At 39.7% G+C, this 18282-nt stretch overlaps 1 protein-coding gene across 2 annotated transcripts in view; it reads left to right on the top strand.

Moving 5' to 3' along the window:
• ADAMTSL1 (ADAMTS like 1) overlaps nt 1-18282 on the top strand; it is a 956380-nt gene that overhangs the window by 788742 nt on the left and 149356 nt on the right. For both annotated transcript variants that reach the window (XM_063609087.1, XM_055294157.1), the window contains one exon: nt 5131-5341. In XM_063609087.1, coding sequence (XP_063465157.1) covers nt 5131-5341 — 211 coding nt within the window. The remainder of the gene's footprint in view (nt 1-5130; nt 5342-18282) is intronic.

The raw sequence follows: 18282 nt of genomic DNA, 5'->3' as shown, positions 1-18282 counted from the left end.
TAGGCTGGAATTTGGGCAGAACTCCAGCACCGTCCGGGAAACAAAGTGGAAATTAGGAAGCCAAGCTGAAAGCTTAAAATCCAGTTAAAACGACAGGCCAATCCAGGCACACTTGAGGCTGGGCAAAGGGCAGGAAGACTAATTCCAGCCATTAAGGTGGAGGGAAACCCTCTGTCTCCTGCCTGCCTCTGGTCCGAAGTCAGTTGTTCAGGTACTGGGCGGGGTCAACTCATGGAGCCTTTCCTGCAATCAGGTTTTGACAAAAGGGACAGAAACAGGGAGAAGAAGGGCTCAGAGGAAAGAAAGCAGGATAGTAAAATAATGCTGGGGAAACCAGCCTCCCAAATATTTTGGCCAAGAGCCCAACCATGAAGCTAAACACCTGAAGCCTAGGAGCTGAAAGAAACCATAGCAGTCATGTTTACCACCCTCCTTATCTAGGGACACAGTCCTTTAGCCAAAACCACTGGGGCAGATGTGTTTCAGATTCCAAATTTTTTTGTACTTTAGAAAGATGTTAGGATTACTAAGACACAAATTGTATAACACCCCTAGCAATTTCTGGGGGAAAACACCATAATCCAACAGGCTAATCTTGCTGCGGTAAAATGTATAAATATTTACACAAAGTGGGATGCAGCCTGTCAAAAGCATGTCAGTTCAGATCCAGTTTGTCAAGAAAAGAGTTTACACCACACTGAAGGAAAATGTGTGGTGTTCAGAGCTCCTGGGACCTTGAAGCTGGGAGTAAACAGTTGTATAGAGGACACAGCTAAGATGTCCACCGGCCATGTGACTAATCCAGAAGTGCACACACAGTTCACTGCAAATTCAACTCAGTTTTTCACTGCATACTACTGAACATCTGCCACTCCCAGGCACCATGCTCAACACCGAGGTACTGGTCATGTATTCATATTCAGAGCTGCTGTATCAAAGTACCACAAACCAGGTGGCTTAAAACAATAGAAATTTATTGTCTCACAGTCATAGAAGCCAAAATCAAGCTCAAAATCAAGGTGTCAGCAGGACTGTACTTCCTCTGAAACCTGTAAGGAGAGTCCTTCCTTGCCTCCTCTAGTTTCTGGTGGCTGCTGGCACTCTTCGGCATTCCTTGGCTTGTAGATGCATCGCTCCAGTCTCTGGCTCTGTCACACACATTTTGCCTGTGTGTCTCCCTCTTTTCTTGTAAGAACACAGTCACATAGAATCAAGGGCTCACCCTACTCTAGTATGACCTCATCTTAAGCGATTACATCTACAGTGACTCTATTTCCATGTAAGGTCACATTCTGAGGTACTAAGGGTTACGACTCCAACATATCTTTTTTTGGAGACACAGGTCAACACATAACAAGTGGTAAACCAAAATAGACATAGCCCTATGCTTTCATCAAGCTAGCAGTCGAGTGGGGAAGTCACATTACAAGTATGTTGAGAATTTTCAAAGGGGGAAGTATTAATGGGACCATGCAGTAAGAGAATTTTACCCAGTTGAGGGTTTCCTCTCTGAAGAAGTAGCATTTTAAATGGAAACGAAAAGATGAGTAAACGCCAAGCAAAGAGGGGAAAAAGGCACTAATGCCCTCACTCTCTGATGCCTAGACCAGAGCCCCTGTCCTCCTTGCACCGGGCTTCTGCAGAAGCCAGGCCCCAGAACCTCAGAGAAGGACTCTGAGTGTCTCCCAGGCCACCACTCATAGCCGACCTTGCCCCCAGGCCGGCTCTGCCTGGCCTGCAGTTCCTCTCTTAGAAACAGCCAAAGGCACAGAACGCAGGGAATAGGGCATCAGCCCCCAGCAAGACCCAGGCCCACAGTTGCCGCCTCTCCGCAGGAGAGAAGTAGGGAAGAGTCTCTGCTTTCCCTTTGTTGGCCTAAGTTGATTACAATATTTTTTACCCAGAATCAGCAAAGTCCTTAATATACAGACAGCTTCTGCTGACCTCTGTCCTTGAGAATGCAGTGCACTTTTATCAGGGCAGGCAGATATGTCTGTTTTGTGAGTTTCTCTGAGCAGTGCTCAAGTGGCCTTATGGCTGCCAAAATGCCTCTGCTTCAAGGTCCCAGGGGCTAAATTTCTGCCAGAAATGGTGGCAGAGTTTGGGGAAGTGAGGATGTAAAGCCTCTACTTTGATGAGCTTAACCTTGGGACAGAATTAGCTGTGTAGGCAGCTATTTTATAAGACATACAAAGAGGGGTCACCAGCATTGGCCATGGATGTTAGATCTTGTTTTACACCCACAACATTTTAGTATTTCCCTTGAGTGGAAAGAAAACCTTTTTTGAAGCATAATACCCGTAAGGAAAGTACACACAAATCCCGTGTGTACACTTGGTGACTTTTCATAAAATGGACCCAGATCCAGCCCCTAGATCTAGCAAACGCCCCAGAAGCCCGCCCCACTCTACTCCTCTTCTAGTTTTTACCCACCAAGGGTAACCAATGTTCTGGCTTCTAACACAGTGGATTAGTTTTGGCTTTTGAGCTTATATAAATCACACAGTATCAATTTTTGTGTTTCTGGCTTTGTTCATTCAGTTTTATATTTGTGAGATTCATGTATGTTGTTGCTTATTGTTGCAGTTTATTCTCATTGCTTTATATAATCTTGTATGAATATATCATAATTTTTTATTCATTCATGTGTTGACGCACATTTGGGTTTTTCCAGATTTGAGCTATTATGAACAATGCTGCCATGGATATTCTTGCATATGTCTTTTGATGAACATATGCAAATTGGGGAGAGGTATATACTTGTATTTGGTTGTCTATTGCTGCATAACAAATTTCCCTCCAAACCTAGTAGCTAACAATGAAAATAAACATTGATCACCTCTCACAGTTCATGTGAGTGAGGAATTTGGAGGCAGCTTGGACAGGCAGTTCCGGCTTGAGGTCTTTCCTGAGGTTGCAGTTATCTAAAGGCAAGCTTGGGGCTGGAGGGTCTGCATTCAAGGTAGCTCACTCACATGGCTGGCAAGTTGATGCTGATTATTGGTGGGGAGGCTGCAGTTTCACACATGAACTTCCTTAAGACTGTCTGGGCATTCTCATGACATCATGGCTGGCTTCCCCACCACCGTGAGTGGGCAAAGAGAGAGCATCAAATTGGAAGCATTATCCTTTTTGTGACCTAGCCTTGGAAGTCACATAGCATTACTTCTGCCTCATTCTATTCATTAGAAGTGAGCCACTAAGTCTAGCCCATACTCAAGACTCCACCTTTGGAAGGAAGGCATGGCAAAGAATATATGGATGTATCTTAAAACCAATAACACCACAATGTTTTAAAGCTTATAATTAACTCAAGCTAAAGGTTTAAAAATAAGTTTATAGAAATTTACACAAGGATCTAAAAGAAATAAATTCAACCCAGCTTCTCTTCTTCTATTCATTTAAAAATTTGCAAATGTTCATAGAGTTTTCAAGGTATTTTTTGGAGACAGCATGGTACAATAGAAAGTGCGGAGGCTCTAGAGCCAGAAACAACAAGTCTGAATCCTGGATTCACTACTTACTAATTATGGGTACTTGGAGAAGTCAGCCTCTTGGATTTCCAGGTTCCCTCAACTGTAAAATGAGGGTAATCAATAGAGTTTATCTCATATTGTTCTGGAGGAAATTAAATGACATAATGTGTTAAGGTGCCCTCTATGATGGTAGGTCTCATCGAGTTGCTCATTTAACCAATATATTAACTATCTAAAAGGTGTTCTATGGACCCTGTGAGTGATACAAAACTGACTCAGATGCATGCCCTACATCAGGAGGTATACACTCTGGTAGTGCCCTTGACAAGTAAAATAACCATAATACAACTGAGAAAATGGTCAGTGTCTGGAGCAAGTATGGATACAGTGTTTTAAATGTGGATTATATTTGGATATATAGAAATGAAAGACATTTTAAAGGGCAAGGAAAGGGCAAAAGATATTCCAAATTAGAAATGCAACTTGCATAAAGACACAACTAGAAAACCATGGGGCATAAATGGAGAATAACAAACAGATTATTACAGATATGGCTAAGCTTAGCGTAGATGAAAGGAGGTAGTGGAAACAGGTTGGAAAGTTAGTTACATGTCAGAGCAGTAGGAAGAGATTGAGAGCATACACTTAGTATTACAGTCTGATGAAAAACATTAAGGCCAAAAAATTTTCAACCAACAACTTTCAGGACAAAAGCTAGGTGGGACTAGCTACTAAAGGATCTACTTGCCATGTTTTCTTGGCCAATTCCTGTTTGTAAAATCTTTGTGCCTCATATTGTAAACAGAACTTTCTAAAACTGATCTTTGGAGGATGCTTCTGACTTAGAGCCTGAGCGACTGAGCTTTGTCCTTACCATTCCCAGTTTGGAGGCTGCATCATCAGGGAAATACAGTGGGATTGTGTTCATAGGCCCTTAGCTCACTATCAACCTACTTCTCAAGACTTGGCCCTTTGGAAATGGCCAGTTCGTGCACTCAACTCATCTGCGTATTTGAGTGCTACATCCAGATAATGAGCCACTCTCTTCACTTTACTTCCCCTCAAGAAGACTGATCGATGGAGCAGCCTTCACTTCTGTTACATTATCCAGTCCCAGGCAGTGATGATATTTAAACATAAGACAGAGACGTTTCTATGCAGCAATGGAATTTTGAAGGAAGCTGGAGCCAATGACCTTTCACTTTGAAGCCAAAGAATTACAAGCATAAAATTTTCAGTCTTGCTAAGAATTGGGGCTGGAGAGATTAGCAGAAAGTCCTCTTTAAGCCCCACAATTCAGTATGTGGTGCCCAAAGCCTTTATGTACTCAATCTATGTCTCATTTAGTACTCCCCTCTTATTTTGATGAAGTTTATATATCCCATCAGAATAAACATGGTTGTAACCATTACTGGTGATTTTGTGGGTAAAAATTGGATATTCCATTTTATCTCCCTCTTTGCTTTAATGTAAATGAATTCTAGAGCATTAAGGGAGAGGATAGATTCTAGGCTTAGGATAGAGCTGCCAGCTAATCTTGGGCTGGCACTTCCCACTTTCCCGGTTAGGGGTTTTAACTCCATTTGAGTTCATGGGAAACGTTCTCTGCACAGGTACTAAGGGTGTGTCCTCTTCCTCTCTGATTTCTTCTCAGGTGGGAAATTGGCAAGTGGAGCCCATGTAGTCTCACATGTGGGGTCGGCCTACAGACCAGAGATGTCTTCTGCACCCACCTGCTTTCCAGAGAGATGAATGAAACAGTCATCCTGGCTGATGAGCTGTGTCGCCAGCCGAAGCCCAGCACGGTGCAAGCTTGTAACCGCTTCAATTGCCCCCCAGCCTGGTACCCTGCACAGTGGCAGCCGGTGAGTTCTGAAGTTACTCAATATTGGAGGTTTTGTTTGCCACAGCGACTCAAAAAAGGGATGCTCTCTCAGAGTGTTGTTGTCCAGGGATGTTAAAGGGATGTTCAAGATCTGCTCATTTCTCCCTTCTTAGTACTCCCCTAACCTGATTTAAATCCAGATCTTTTAATTACAAATACCATGCTTTTTCTACTGTATCACACCCCAGTGACCTCCAAAAGCAATGCAGATGACCCATCTGTTAACCTGAGCATATTTATGACAAAGCTGTCACCAAGCTAAGGAAAATTTTTTAAAATCAAGACAATGAGGTGGGTTTTCCATAAAGCTAAATTTGTTCTTAATTTATACCCTTTCTGGTTTTTTTGCTGTTTAAAATTCTAAGAAATAAGGGTAGTAGGCAATGATTTTTTTTAACTTCATTACTTAGCAATGTAAGAAGTTAGAAATGCTGAGCCAATTCCAAGTATTTTTATTTTCCTGGTCCTGTGAATTCCAAAAGTCTGGGAACCATTGTTTCAAAACAGGGGTTGACAAACTGCAGCCTTCAAGCTAAATCTAGCCTATAGCCTTTTTTGTGTGTGTAAATAAAGTTTTATTGGAACACACCCATTATTTTACGTACTGTCTATGGCTGTTTTTGCACTACAAGGCAGAATTGCGTGGTTGTGATAGAGAACATATGGCTCATAAAATCTAAAATATATGCTATCCCTTTACAAACAAAATTTCTGATCCTGCACCAGGCATATATAATAATGACACAATTATTTTATCCTAATTTCCTATCTAAAAATAATATGCATTTATCAAACGTTAATCTTTTTGCATGCCTTTTAAAAACACAGGATTTTAGGTTGATTGCATAAAATCTTATTTTGCAGTTTGCTCCCTATTAGGACATAAGACACTGCTTTAAAGGGACAACAAAGGTCACAAAAAGTAAGCATGAAAGGTGGAGGAGACATACATCTCTGTTTCACTGAGACAGTTTTTTCACTCTCAAAAGTGTCCCAATCTGGGTAATAAATGATATAGTCATCAGTGGAGAAGGAGAGAGGATGACAGCTCACATACCCTTGCCTTGTGCTGAAGGGTCTCCCATTTCCAGGCAGCCACGTGTCTTCCTCTGTGCTTTCCTAATCATTTGGCAGAGCCTCTTCCTTCTCCTTGCTCCTTGCCCATCTTAGAGCTGTGATTTAGTAAAACACTCAAAGAATCAAATACTGATGAATAAGCAAAACACTAAAGTATGAAGCCTCTGGCAACAGACATTGAATATATATTTTCTTTTAGAGCTTAAATGTATATGGCTAAGTTCATTAATTCCCTGATACTGTGGATGGTTTGTGGAAGAGGATGTCATATATTTTGAACACCAATGTACCAGCACTTAAGAAATATATATTATTGCCCACCAAGCCGAAGTAAATCCTCACAACAATTCAGTTAAAATAAGGTTTTATTGGTCTTATTTTAGGTTTGAGGAAACTGAGGCAAACACAGCTAGCAAATTTAGGGTTGGCTATCAACTCAGTCTTATGTGCCCCCTTCCACTATACCAAACCCATTGTGTATGGCTAAAAGGCCTTTCAGGGATTAAACATGAACACCTTTGTTTTACAGATGATGTAACTGTGGCCTAGATGTAGGCTTCCTTAAGATCATAAAGCCTGGACCAGAACCCAGGTCACCTGATTGCTAGTGCATTTATACTAAGTTACCTCTAATTGGAGTGAATCTATGACCTTAAACGGCACCACTAACCCATGCTAATCCTAATAAAAGGTGAGGAACCATCTCAAATCAACCTCCACTGTTGAAATTGTTAAGTCCCCGTATTATTAGTAGCTTGTTGCTATTAGGTACATAAGTTATGGATAAAATGTTTACTGAATGATGAAATGAATGAATTGATGAAGAATACTCCTTATAGGCCCTGAAAATGCTGGCTTTACCTCTTCCTGATATGTTTCTTATGGTTATAGGTCTTAATATTGTTCTAGTCTTGAAATGCAGTGAAGCATCAATGTCTTTTGGATAGCCACACATGCTGCTGAATAATGACATTGACTGATGATGCTTTTTCAGTTTTTAGGGCACAGCCACATATATGACCTTTTTTTGGTCAATTGCCACCACCACCACCTGTACGCCCAGCATCCCTATTTGAAACAGTGGACTTCCAAATAATCACTTATTCTTAAATTTTCGTCTACTTTGGGCCTGTGAAGATATGAATTTACTTTGAAAGCTTTTCTATTTCCTTCTTTTAGGGAGAAGCATTTGAAGATGAGTCAGGTTTAAGTCCATTTTTCAGGTTGGGAAACTTAATAGTAAACAACTGTTTGAAGTTCATCCAATGCATTAGTGACTACAGTTTAATAGGACCTTTAAAAAGTTTCTTTCACACCTGAGACACAATAATTGTGAAAAATAGTCACACATAACAAGAAATAAAGAACATAGAAGGTCAGCAGTGTTTCTACCCTCCAGAGACAGCTCTGTTAATGGTTTGGTGCATAGGGTCTGTTTGTCCAGCATGGAGAAAACCTGTCTCTACTGGAAAAAAAAAAAAATACAAAAATTAGCCTGGTGTGGTGGCGGGTGCCTATAATCCCAGCTACTGTGGAGGCTGATGCAGGAGAATCACTCATACTCAGGAGGCAGAGGTTGCAGTGAGCCGAGATTGCACCACTACACTCCAGCCTGAGTGACAGAGCAAGACTCTGTCTAGACAAAAAAAAAAAAAAAAAAAAAGAATCTTTGATCACTTTTAGGAATCTCTAAACCTGGAGTAAACAATAAACTATTCATCTTACATTACTTACTGGAATCCAACTTCTTTGGCTAAGTTTTGTTGGGAAAAACTAGCTATTGCTGGCTGCTTGTGAGAAGAAACCATTGTTTATGTTGTATGGTGCAGTAAGTCCAGAGTGACTTCAGGGATCCCTAGGCTAGTTGGCTGTGGTTTTAGAACTCAGCTTAGTTAGGACACCAGCTGTTGAAAATCCATTGCCTGGTTAGCCCTGATTCCCCAGCAACTGCTGAGGAACTTGGTATACACTCACCTGGTCTTTTCCATTTAGCAAGGATCTGCCAGAGGATACTGCTGAGGTCTCCAATCCTTCAACACCCAACCTACAGCCTCTTTCTTACAAAAGAAAAGGAGATGGGGGATCAGATGTTTCATTTAAAAGGATACAGATAACAACGTGATAGACATTGCCTGTTTGAGGGGAGAAACTCTCTCTCCTCTTTGTGTGAACACAGTGTTACCGCTGACCTCACGTGTATGTTTCTCTTTCTGGGGAGAAAAAAACATAAATTATGTAAATTGTCATCTGCCAGATAGGAATGCAACCTTCTTTGTTCTTTGTAGAGTGTTTGTCTGACAAATGGCAAATAACCAATATTTACACATTCTGCAGTTCCGGAGAGGACCTAGCATGGAGTCCAAGTATTGATGTTAAGATCTTGTTTTAGAAACAAGCAGAAATGAAACAGAAATCTAATTCTAGCTTTGGTTGTTAGGGGATCATCTTTATTTCAGTTCTGCCTCTTAATACTCTACCCTTTGCTTTTCATCTCTGGTCTGTGGGAAGGATTCATTTCATATTTATCCTTAACAATTTATTAATAGCTTTAATATCTTGTTAGTTTATATTTAGACAGCTTTTGAACACTTATTTTATGTGAATGTAGTCCTTCGCATCTTCTGCAATTTATTAAATACACTCATCATCCTCCTCCTCTTTGGTGTTGGTTATAAGTGACTTATTGCACACCTCATGAGGGATCATAACACAGGGGTGAGTTACAACACTGTGATTGAGAATCACTGTTACCTATACCACAATTTGGTCTGAAACACTTTGATCATGACGGTCTACTGCTAGGATTTTTCTCAGTGACTCTAAAGCCAGTACATGTCTTGTTCAGGCCTTCATCCCTCTGCACATCTGTCCCTGCCCTGTCTCCAGGCATGGCTGTCCCATCCCTGCTTGTATACTCCCCTGCCCACCTACCATTTCCCACTCCTCTCTGCTGGTCAAGGCCCAGCAGGCAGCCTCCCTCTTCTGCAGTGACTCCTCTATTATCCTTCTACACTGAAGCCACATGGTGTTCAGGGGCAGACAACTCACTTAACAACCACATGTTCCCCGTTCAGATGCTTTCTCATGACTTCTGAGTTAGACCACAAGGCCAATGAAGGCAGAGACCAACTCTCAGTGAGACCCCATAACTCCCAGGAGACATCTGCAAAGCATTGACTTTGATGCTAGAAAGGTACATGCCCATTCTGCTGGTGTCATTTATTGAATACTTGCTACATTTGAGGAGCTGCTGCTTTTGATAATGAGAGCGTCACGTTCTCTGTGTTCGGCACAGCTCTAGACACTTTAAATATTTAACTCACTTAATCCTCACTATCCGATGTGATAGTTACTAATATTATCCCCATTTTGCATGTGAGGAACCTGAAGTATTGTGAGCTTAATAGGAATTTGAGCATTCTCTTTTATAATTCATTTGCTGCACTTGGCCCCTCTTGAGCCTCGCAGCAACCTAGTGAGGAAAGCAAGTCACAAGGCTGGTAAATGTGAAAGGGGCCCTGTGTGCTTCAAACTCATTTTCTTTTCCACTATGCAGTATGGCTTTCCCAAGACGTCTTTACTATGTGCTCTTGACTGTCAAACTGTGAAGAAATCTGGTAACAGTACTAAAATCAGCAGTTTACAGAACACTCAGTATTTGTTGCCTCTATCCAGGACAGTTCATCTGTACATTGGCTTCCTATTGCTGCTGTAACAAATTACCACAAACTTGGTGGCTTAAAACAGCACAAACTTACTATCTTATAGTTCTGGAGATCAGAAGTCCCAACTCAGTCTCACCGAGCTAAATTCAGGGGATCAGCAGGCCTGCGTGCCCTCTGGAGATCAAGGGGAGGATCTCTTTGTCTTTTCCGGCTTCTACAGGCCATATGCTTCCTAGGCTCATGGCCCTTCCTCCGTCTTCCTCCCACTGCTAATTCTGTCCCTTCATGCTCTGTCTCTGACTCAGACCCTCCTGCCTCTCTCTTCTAAGGACCACTGTGACTACCTCAAGCCTACCTGGATAATCCAGGATCATTTTCCCCTCTCAGAAGCCCTCATCACATCAGTAAAGACCCTTTTATTGCACAAGGTACCAGGGATTGAGATGAAGATATCTTCGGGGGCCATTGTTCAGCCCATCACCACCCGCTATATTGTGAGCAAAGCACTTAGTCTCCACTAGCACAGGCTCCTTGAGCTTGGGAACCTGCCTTCCACTACCCTTTTGCCTCTCTATATCTAATATATCAATGTATGTATCATATGCATCAATATTCCTTCATTTGTTTTTGTTCTAAAAATTAAATTGAAACAAGGAATTAAAGAAAAAAGGTGCCGAAGGGTTAAACTGAAATGAATTGGTCCACTTTGAAACACAATTTATTTCTCTATATTGCACATGTTTTATGTTCAAGATTGCGTCCACCCAACTGTATATACATATTGCACACATCTGTGCAGAGACAGAAAAAATTGCCACAGTCTCTAGATCCCTGCCTTGCTTAAAACTGTGATTGTGCTGCCATTTCCCTCTAAACCTTTCTTAATCAGGGTCACAATTCAAAATGCCTGCAGTTCAGCTGTGTAAAGAAGCATAAGGGAGAGGAGTCCCTGCTAGTGATACAAAGAAAAAGAGAATTTTAATGGTAACTATAAATGCCTGAGAATTAAAGTTTTCATTTTCTAGATTTAAACATACATACATACCTTCAAGCAAAGACAAAAATACCTTTGGTTTGGATTAGAGAACTGAATTCTGGCAGAGTCACATAGTAATCAGTTTTGTTATATTCCAGTGACTAAAATATAAATCCACATAAGTTAGAGGCTATATTTATTTAAAATTTTCTGTCCCAGGGAGGAAAAAACTCTTAGGATGTTTATCTCATTTTCAATAGTGTATTTCATAAGGAAATGGACACTTGATCCTATCTTTAGAGGCAGCAATAAACATAGCAAAACAAATTGAAAGTCCAGCTTCACATGTGGTTGTTTTTGTTTTTATTTATTAGCAGGAAGTTCTTTGGCATAATTGCTCTGATTTTGATGGATGTGCAGCCGCTTGCTTCACACCATAACAAGAATGTAAAACCTTGATGGTACAGCGTACACCTCTTGTACTTCCAGAGTCAAGAAAGCTTAACTGAGACTAGATGAACAAGGGAATTCTAATCCCCAAAATGGCTGAAGTCAGACTTCTGTTCTCATTTTAATAATTATGTTTAGTAAGTGAGATTCCAGTTCTCATTTTTCTTTGTTTCTCTAGGCCCTAATTCAGTTTGGCTCAGCTATGACCTCGACTGTGTGCATAGCACCGTGTCCAACTGCCTTTGGGCTCCCTCGATCTCACACGTTGCTAAGTTACCTCAAACTCCAAAGGTCTAACACCAAGCTTGATACACACCTGCCTGCCACCCCTTCCCCCATTAACCTGGCCTTTCGTCATTGATGATTATCGTGTAGGTGACACCACCATCTGTCCTGCTTTCTACCTGGAAACTTGAGCCATTATCAGCCTCACGCATCCTTCACGCTTAGTCAACACCTATACCCTATTTTATTCCATCTTCTATATCTCCCCTACCACTCTCTTCCTTTCCAATCCCTCTCCTTACAATCAACTCATCAAACCCTTACAAACAGTCTTTTACTTGATCTCCTTGTCTCATCTTGCCTAACTCTCATCCAGTGTTTCCCAACTTGGTATTGATGATTCTTCACCACAGTTTCTGTCTTCGAGCCTTTAAAATATGAATATGCACGGAGAACCCCTGCATAGGGTTAGGGTATGCAGTGTTACATAGACTTATTTGGCCAGGAAGCCCTTTCTCCATGGCATAACTATTAATACCTCACAAAGCAGTATTGTTTGGAACGTACTGGCCTATGCTGCCTGAGTCATTTTCTACATATTGGATCATGTTACCCCCTACTTTGAAACCCCTATTGATACCTCATGGTTTTAAGATTATGTCCAAAGGCACTTCACCATGTGCCCCTAATCTAATGTCTCGGAATAATTTTCCACCTATTCTTCTTCATGGACCCAAATGGTGCACAGTCTAAGGACTGCTCTGAGTCATCTGAACATGCCATGTCCCTTTGCACCTTGAGTGCATACACACAATCTGACTATGCCAGTATCCTCATCTCCCTGGAAATTGCTCATGTGTCATTGCTCTCTAGAGCTTCCCCAATTTTCCCAGAGAGATTTAATTGCACTCTTTGTTGTATACCCTTTTCGTAAAACTGATCACATTGTGTAGTAAGTTTTTCTCCCTCACTGGACTGCAAATACCTGAGGCTTAGTAACCATTTTTTTATAAATCCCCAGCATCCAATACAGTGCCTAGCACTCAGTGGGTACTCAATAAATGTTTGGTGAAAGAATGAGTGAGTGAATGAAGAAACAAATGAAGTGAGTTGGAAGTTGTAAGCAGAGTGCAGAGTCCATTATGTTAAACGAAAAGTTGGCCTTACAAACAAAACATAAACATCACTTTGTGTTGGGTTCAATAATGTTAGTAAAAGTATCAAGGAAATCAACTCAGCTCTCAGTAAATTAAACTACCAAGAAGAAACCAGAAATTTTAATACAGGCAGAATTTATTTATGTGCTTATCATGGGAAAATCTTTTTTTTTTTGTAACAAAACAATTTATTAATTAAATACTAATTTGAGAAATACCTGATATATGCCTATCTTTTTTTTTTTAATTATACTTTAGGTTTTAGGGTACATGTGCACAATGTGCAGGTTTGTTACATATGTATCCATGTGCCATGTTGATTTCCTGCACCCATTAACTCGTCATTTAGCATTAGGTGTATCTCCTAATGCTGTCCCTCCCCCCTCCCCCCACCCCACAACAGTCCCCGGAGTGTGATGTTCCCCTTCCTGTGTCCATGAGTTCTCATTGTTCAATTCCCACCTATGAGTGAGAACATGCAGTGTTTGGTTTTTTGTCCTTGCGATAGTTTACTGAGAATGATGGTTTCCAGTTTCATCCATGTCCCTACAAAGGACATGAACTCATCATTTTTTATGGCTGCATAGTATTCCATGGTGTATATGTGCCACATTTTCTTAATCCAGTCTATCATTGTTGGACATTTGGGTTGGTTCCAACTCTTTAAAAGTACAGGACACTTGGGCCATTGTATTTTTTGTGTAGAGACCTAATTGTTTTCCTTATTGTGTATTTTTTACTTTTCTTATAAAACGAACCCATGAACTCATATCATGAAACGTGTATGGCAGCTGGTATAAGCAATATAAATACTATTTTTGTTATTTATTTTGCTTATTGCATATATTTAAAAATAATACCCCTTACTGGAGATTTATCTCTTCATACTGGAATATTATTTTAAATGATGACTCATAAAGGCAAACATTTTTTATTTAATTTCATTAAATTTCTCTTGCCATTGCTCCTTTGGAAACATTTTTTTCTTTGCATCCTGCCTCTTACATAAGAACTGTCGGCCTCACAAGGTCATCTTAGCACATTCACAAAGTCATCACAGACTTTGGAGCCTTGACTCCTTTCAAATTTCATCTTCTACAATTTTTTTAAATTTCTAAAAATGCCTTTCATCAATGCAAACACACTGAAGAAAATTTGAGAACACAGACAAGACAAGCATTTAGGAGAAAAATCCCTGACATTTACTCCGCTAGATGGCTGCCTCCCATACCTGGAGCGTCAGAGTCCCCAGCAGAGCCCACACCTTCACTGGCTGAAACCCACTGCTGCCTTACTGCGAAGCAGCTTCTGGCTAATGATAAAACAGCCTGATAAAAGGTGGATGATCAGCCCATCAGCTGGATGCCTGTTTTACATCATTTTAACATCTGGATTTGGAGCTCTTTTGCTCATCCAATCATCAATTCAACAAACATTTACAAAGTGCATGCTCTTTGCCAGGTACTCTATTAGGCTCTGGGGAATATAAAGATGAATGAATTCCCTTTCCTCAAAAGACTCATAATCGTGTGTGCATGCCGGGAGGGAGAGGAAAATAGCAGGCACATAAGCGATGAGCCCTTATAGAAGAGATAAGATACCCTTCTAGGTCAGGGTGGGTTGGAGGTGATTTGTTTGCCAAAATGCAGAGGGGTTGGAGGAGGCTTTAATGAAGAAGTGGCCTTTAACAAAAAATACCTATTTTAAATTAATTCTTGTGGGTAATAGTATATGTATTTATGGGGTACATGAGATGTTTTGATACAGGCATATAATGTGAAATAAGTACATCTTGAAGAATGGGGCATCCATCCCCTCAAACACTTATCCATTGAGTTACAAACAACCCAATTACACTCTTTTTAAGTTTTTTTTCATCTACAGTTATTGTTGACTATAGTCACCCTATTGTGCTATCAAATAGTAGGTCTTATTCTATTATATATTTTTGTACCCATTAACCATCCCACCCTCCCCCTCTGCCCCTCACTACCCTTCCCAGTGTCTGGTAACCATCCTTCTTCCACTCTCTATGTCCATGAGTTCAATTGTTTTGATTTTTAGGTCCTGCAAGTAAGTGAGAACATGTAATGTTTGTCTTTCTGTGCCTGGCTTATTTCAGTTAACATAATAACCTCCAGTTCCATCCATGTTGTTGCACATGACTGGATGTCATTCTTTTTATGTCTGAATAGTACTCCCTTGTGTATATGTGCCACATTTTCTTTATCAGTTAATCTGTTGATAGACACTTAGGTTGCTTCCAAATCTTAGCTATTATAAAAAATATAATACTGCAACAAACACAGTAGAGCAGATATCTCCCTGATACACTGATTTCCTTTCTTTTGTGTATATACCCAGCAGTGTGATTGCTAGATCATACGGTAGCTCAATTTTTACTTTTTAAAGGAAACTCCAAGCTGTTCTCCATAGTGGTTGTACTAATTTACACTCCCACCAACAGTGTATAAGGGTTCCCTTTGGTCCACATCCTCTCCAGCATTTATTATTGCCTGTCTTTTTGATAAAAGCCATTTTAACTGGGGTGAGGTGATATCTCATTGTAGTTTTGATTTGCATTTCTTTGATGATCAGTGATATTGAGTACCTTTTCATATACCTGTTTGCCATTGTGTCTTCTTCTGAGAGATGTCTAGTCAGATCTTTTGCCCATCTTTCGGTTATTAGATTTTTTTCCTACAGAGTTGTTTGAGCTCCTTATATATTCTGGTTATTACTCCCTTGTCAGGGTAGTTTGCAAATATTTACTCCCATTCTGTGAGTTGTCGCTTCACTTTGTTGATTGTTTGCTGTGCAGAAGCTTTTTAATTTGTGATCCCATTTGTTCCTATTTGCCTGTGCTTGAGGGGTATTGCTCAAGACATTTTTGTCCAGACCAATGTCCTGGAGATTTCCCCCAATGTTTTCTTGTAGTAGCTTCTTTGTTTGAAGTCTTAGATTTAAGTCTTTAATCCATTTTATTTAATTTTTGTATATGGCAAGAGATAGGGGTCTATTTTCATTCCTCTGCATAGAGATATCCAGTTTTCCAAGCACCATTCATTGAAGAAACTGTCTTTTCCCCAGTTTATGTTCTTGGCACCTTTGTTGAAAATGAGTTCACTGTAGCTCTATAGTTTTGTTTCTGGGTTCTCTATTCTATTCCACTGGTCTATATGTCTGTTTTTATGCCAGTACTATGCTATAGCTGATACTATTGCTCTGTAGTAAAATTTGAAGCCAGATAATGTGATTCCTCCAGTTTTGTTTTGTTTTTTTGCTTAGGATGCCTTTGGTTATTCTGGGTCTTTTGTGGTTCCATATGAATTTTAAGATTGTTTTTCTATTTCCATGAAGAATGTTTTTGATATTTTGAAAGGGTTTGCACTGAATCTGTGGATTGCTTTGGGTAGTAAGGGTATTTTAACAATATTGATCCTTCCAATCCACGAACATGGAATATTTTTCCATTTTTTGATATCCTTTTCAATTTATTTCATCAGTGTCTTACACTTTTCATTATAGGGATATTTCACTGCTTTGGTTAATTCCTAGTATTTAAATTTTGTGTGTAGCTATTATAAGTGGAATTACTTTTTAAATTTCTTTTTCACATTGTTCACTGTTGAACATAGAGAAATACTGATTTTGGTATGTTGATTTTGTACCCTACAAATTTACTGAATTTAAACTTCTTTACCAGTTCTAATAGTTTTCTTGTGGAGTCTTTAGGTTTTTCTAAATATAAGATCGTATCATCTGCAAACAAGGATAATTTGACTTCTTCCTTTCCAATTTGGATGCCATTTATATCCTTCTTTGTCTTATTGCTCTAGCCAGGACAAGAAGTGGCTTTTGAGCTGGACCTTCAAGCACATCTTGGAAGTCTCTGGATGAACAAAGTGCTGGCAGGCATTGCTCATGCACTGAATGACATGATCAAAGGCCAGAGCAGAGAAGGTGTCTGTGTGCCCAGGAAATGGCAAATTGTCCACTGTAGCTAAAGCATGGCACATGGCAGTATGTCAAGGAATGGCCTGGAAAGCTCCATGCAGACCAAAGTGAAGGGCATTGTCAGGAGTCTAGACTTTATCTTCTTACCACTGATAATATCCTAAAAGCTTTATGTATACATCAAAATTGTAAATGACAATTTTTAGAAACTTTTCTTGCAGCCGTTTTATCATCATGTTGTTACAGACCTATATACTGTTGGAGGTCTGTGCCTTAAATCAAGTCATATCTGCAAACTGATAACCCAGTTGTGTTATTTTCAATGAGTAATCACTCTATAGTACAATTTTATTACATCTATACCCTTGAAATAAGACAAATTATGTTCATTATCTACTTCCTCAATTTGAAAGAGAGAGAAAATTAACCTACATTTTTCTTTATTGCCAAATTCACTAAGAAACTCTAACTGAACAGCTTGAATCTGAGAACAGTTCTTATTTAACTACTTGTTTATTTTGGAGCATTTATTCAAATTGAGCAGAAGCCTATGTGCTTCATAAAAATATTTCGAAAAAAGAAAACTTCAGCCATTGAGGAGATCCATACTCCTACAAATTCAGCATCACTAGTGAAGTATCTAAAATGTCAGTCACTGGGTAACAGAAACTTTGGGAGCATGTTCTTTATGTCTGAAGGCCTCAATAGGACCCATGAGGAATCTGAGTATGAATTATAATCAAAGGATTAAATGAAAAGTGGCTTGACGTCATTTTGAGGTTTAGGAGATAATAGTTCTATGAACCAGCTATTATTTCTCTCAGAGAAAAAAAATACACTGCATTTTCAACAGTGTAAATATTTATGGATCATATCAAAACATCATATACTCCCAGAACTTATTGTAAAATGTCACTCCACTGTTCAGCTCATACCCTGACCACTTCTTTACTGGGAAACAAACAAATCATTAATTTTAAAAGAAGGAAAAGGAGAGAGCATGTGTAAGAAAGAAAACTAGAGGTGGATTCATTCAATCCTAATGTTTATTATTAAACATGTAATGATATACTGGGGAAAAGTTTTAAATGAAATTCTCAAACACTTAATATGAGCAACGACAGAAGCAAAATCTTCCTTCAAAGAGCTAATGGTCTAAATGGGTGATAATTTCTGAAAATATGAGAGCTATTATTTTAAAAAATAAAATGAGGTAATGGTGATAGAGACTGCTTTGACTACTCTAGGTAGGAAGGTTAGGGATGGCCTCTCCACACAGCTGGAATTGAACCTGGATTATTCAAGAGACTCAGCCACATGAAGATCTAAGAGAAGAATGGTGCAGGTAGAGAGAACAGCAAATGCAAAGGCCCTGTGGGAGAAACAAGCTTGACATGTTTGAGGAACAGAACAA

The sequence above is a fragment of the Symphalangus syndactylus genome, chromosome 9, assembly GCF_028878055.3.
Source record: "Symphalangus syndactylus isolate Jambi chromosome 9, NHGRI_mSymSyn1-v2.1_pri, whole genome shotgun sequence".
NCBI classification, from domain to species: domain Eukaryota; kingdom Metazoa; phylum Chordata; class Mammalia; order Primates; family Hylobatidae; genus Symphalangus; species Symphalangus syndactylus.
This window is presented reverse-complemented; position numbering and strand designations above follow the sequence as displayed.